This window comes from Bison bison, unplaced genomic scaffold, assembly GCF_000754665.1.
Source record: "Bison bison bison isolate TAMUID 2011002044 unplaced genomic scaffold, Bison_UMD1.0 scf7180017847318, whole genome shotgun sequence".
In the NCBI taxonomy this organism is placed as follows: domain Eukaryota; kingdom Metazoa; phylum Chordata; class Mammalia; order Artiodactyla; family Bovidae; genus Bison; species Bison bison.
The window spans coordinates 4,723-7,004 of NW_011477891.1; the positions used below are offsets into that span (position 1 = coordinate 4,723).

Sequence of the window (2,282 nt, forward strand, 5' to 3'; positions counted from 1 at the left end):
ATCCCCTGGGGATATGTATGTTTTCTGAGGACGCAGTAAATCTCCATATGTCACAGACTCCACGTATGATAATTGTATATTTACTTTTCTTCCATTGGCCAACATGAAAATTCACAGAGTAGATTGCAAACAAATCAATACATGTACACCACATTTATGTTCTGACCTATGGTCCTTTCAATGTCCATATCTCTGTTAGTTCTGAGCATTGCTTTTCCAGAGTTTCAGAGAAAAATATAATATTGCTTTCCTAGTTGCCCTGTCCTTTTTCTAGCTTAGATTGCAGGAGCCTTGACTCTATTTTTACCTTCATCATGAACACCAGCCCACATGTTTTTTACTTCCCCAAATTAATTTAAATTTGTTCAGTCTTCTAATAGTTTTCACTTCTACAACTTTACTCCCTATTCGTCATTGCAACTGCAGGTTTATTTTCACTTTTATAGTTATTCTGATATTTTCATGGTACTTGGAAGATATGGTGAAGTGAGATCGAGGATATAATTGTCCATCTTGAATTAAAAGACTCCAGAGTCTCAGCCTCGCCGCTGCCGCCCAGAGACTGCTGAGCCCCGTCCGTCCGCCGCCACCTACTCCGGACACAGAACATCCAGTCATGGATAAAAACGAGCTGGTACAGAAGGCCAAACTGGCCGAGCAGGCTGAGCGATATGATGACATGGCAGCCTGCATGAAGTCTGTAACTGAGCAAGGAGCTGAATTATCCAATGAGGAGAGGAATCTTCTCTCAGTTGCTTATAAAAATGTTGTAGGAGCCTGTAGGTCATCTTGGAGGGTCGTCTCCAGTATTGAGCAAAAGACAGAAGGTGCTGAGAAAAAACAGCAGATGGCTCGAGAATACAGAGAGAAAATAGAGACCGAGCTAAGAGATATCTGCAATGATGTACTGTCTCTTTTGGAAAAGTTCTTGATCCCCAACGCTTCACAAGCAGAGAGCAAAGTCTTCTATTTGAAAATGAAAGGAGACTACTACCGCTACTTGGCTGAGGTTGCAGCTGGTGATGACAAGAAAGGTACGCTGCCTCAGCCTGTCTGCTGGATGTTACAAAGTAACAGAGGCCAGAGGTGGTCTCTTCTGTTGTTTGAAGAGCAGCAAATGGACTCTGCTCACTCTTCCTTGCTCTTTCTCCCCTTTCCTCTCTGTTTCTCTCTCTTCCCCCAGTCCCTGTCCCTTCCCTTCTTTTTTTCCTTTTTCCTGAGACTGTACAGTTGACTCTTGAAGAACACAGATTGAGCTGCACAGATCCATTTACACAGGGATTTTTTTTCTGTAAATATTATAGTACTACATTGTACAAGGTTGGACGTGATGGGCCAGCTATAAAATTATACTCAGATTTTCAGCTGCGTGAACAGTTGGTATCCATCCCTGAGCCCCGTGTTGTTCAAGGGTCAGCTGTATACCTACTGCCTAGTAATTGCTTTCGTAAAATGTATGATTGCTCACAAGTCAATTTTATGTATAGGAATGTTTCCTCACAATTTTAAGACATAGTAATTACAGCATAACTGTAGAGCAGTACAGACTAATTAAAAATTATACTGAGATGGTTACAGAGTTATTTTGTCTTGACGTTGATCAGTGACTAGAGTAGGTTTCTAGGAGAAGCTTATTTTTTAAAATTTAGGAGCCAGTTTTAAGTTGCAGCAGCTTAGTATTTCAGAATTTATTACTGGATGAGTAAAGATTTGGTTTGAGGGATGAAAACAAAGTACTTTTCATTGATACATTTTGGTGCCTTTTATTATCCAGGGATTGTGGATCAGTCACAGCAAGCATACCAAGAAGCTTTTGAAATCAGCAAAAAGGAAATGCAACCAACACATCCTATCAGACTGGGTCTGGCCCTTAACTTCTCTGTGTTCTATTATGAGATTCTGAACTCCCCTGAGAAAGCCTGCTCTCTTGCAAAGACAGCATTTGATGAAGCCATTGCTGAACTTGATACATTAAGTGAAGAGTCATACAAAGACAGCACGCTAATAATGCAGTTACTGAGAGATAACTTGACATTATGGACATCGGATACCCAAGGAGACGAAGCTGAAGCAGGAGAAGGAGGGGAAAATTAACCTGCCTTCCAACTTTTGTCTGCCTCATTCTAAAATTTACACAGTAGACCATTTGTCATCCATGCTGTCCCACAAATAGTTTTTTGTTTACGATTTATGACAGGTTTATGTTACTTCTATTTGAATTTCTATATTTCCCATGTGGTTTTTATGTTTAATATTAGGGGAGTAGAGCCAGTTAACATTTA

At 40.4% G+C, this 2,282-nt stretch overlaps 1 protein-coding gene across 1 annotated transcript; it reads left to right on the forward strand.

Moving 5' to 3' along the window:
- Positions 1-533: 533 nt before the first annotated feature.
- Positions 534-2,282, forward strand: LOC104990630 (14-3-3 protein zeta/delta-like). Its single transcript, XM_010842828.1, has 2 exons — positions 534-1,034; positions 1,775-2,282. The coding sequence occupies exons 1-2, from the start codon at positions 617-619 to the stop codon at positions 2,092-2,094; spliced, it is 738 nt and encodes a 245-aa protein (XP_010841130.1). The 5' UTR covers positions 534-616; the 3' UTR covers positions 2,095-2,282.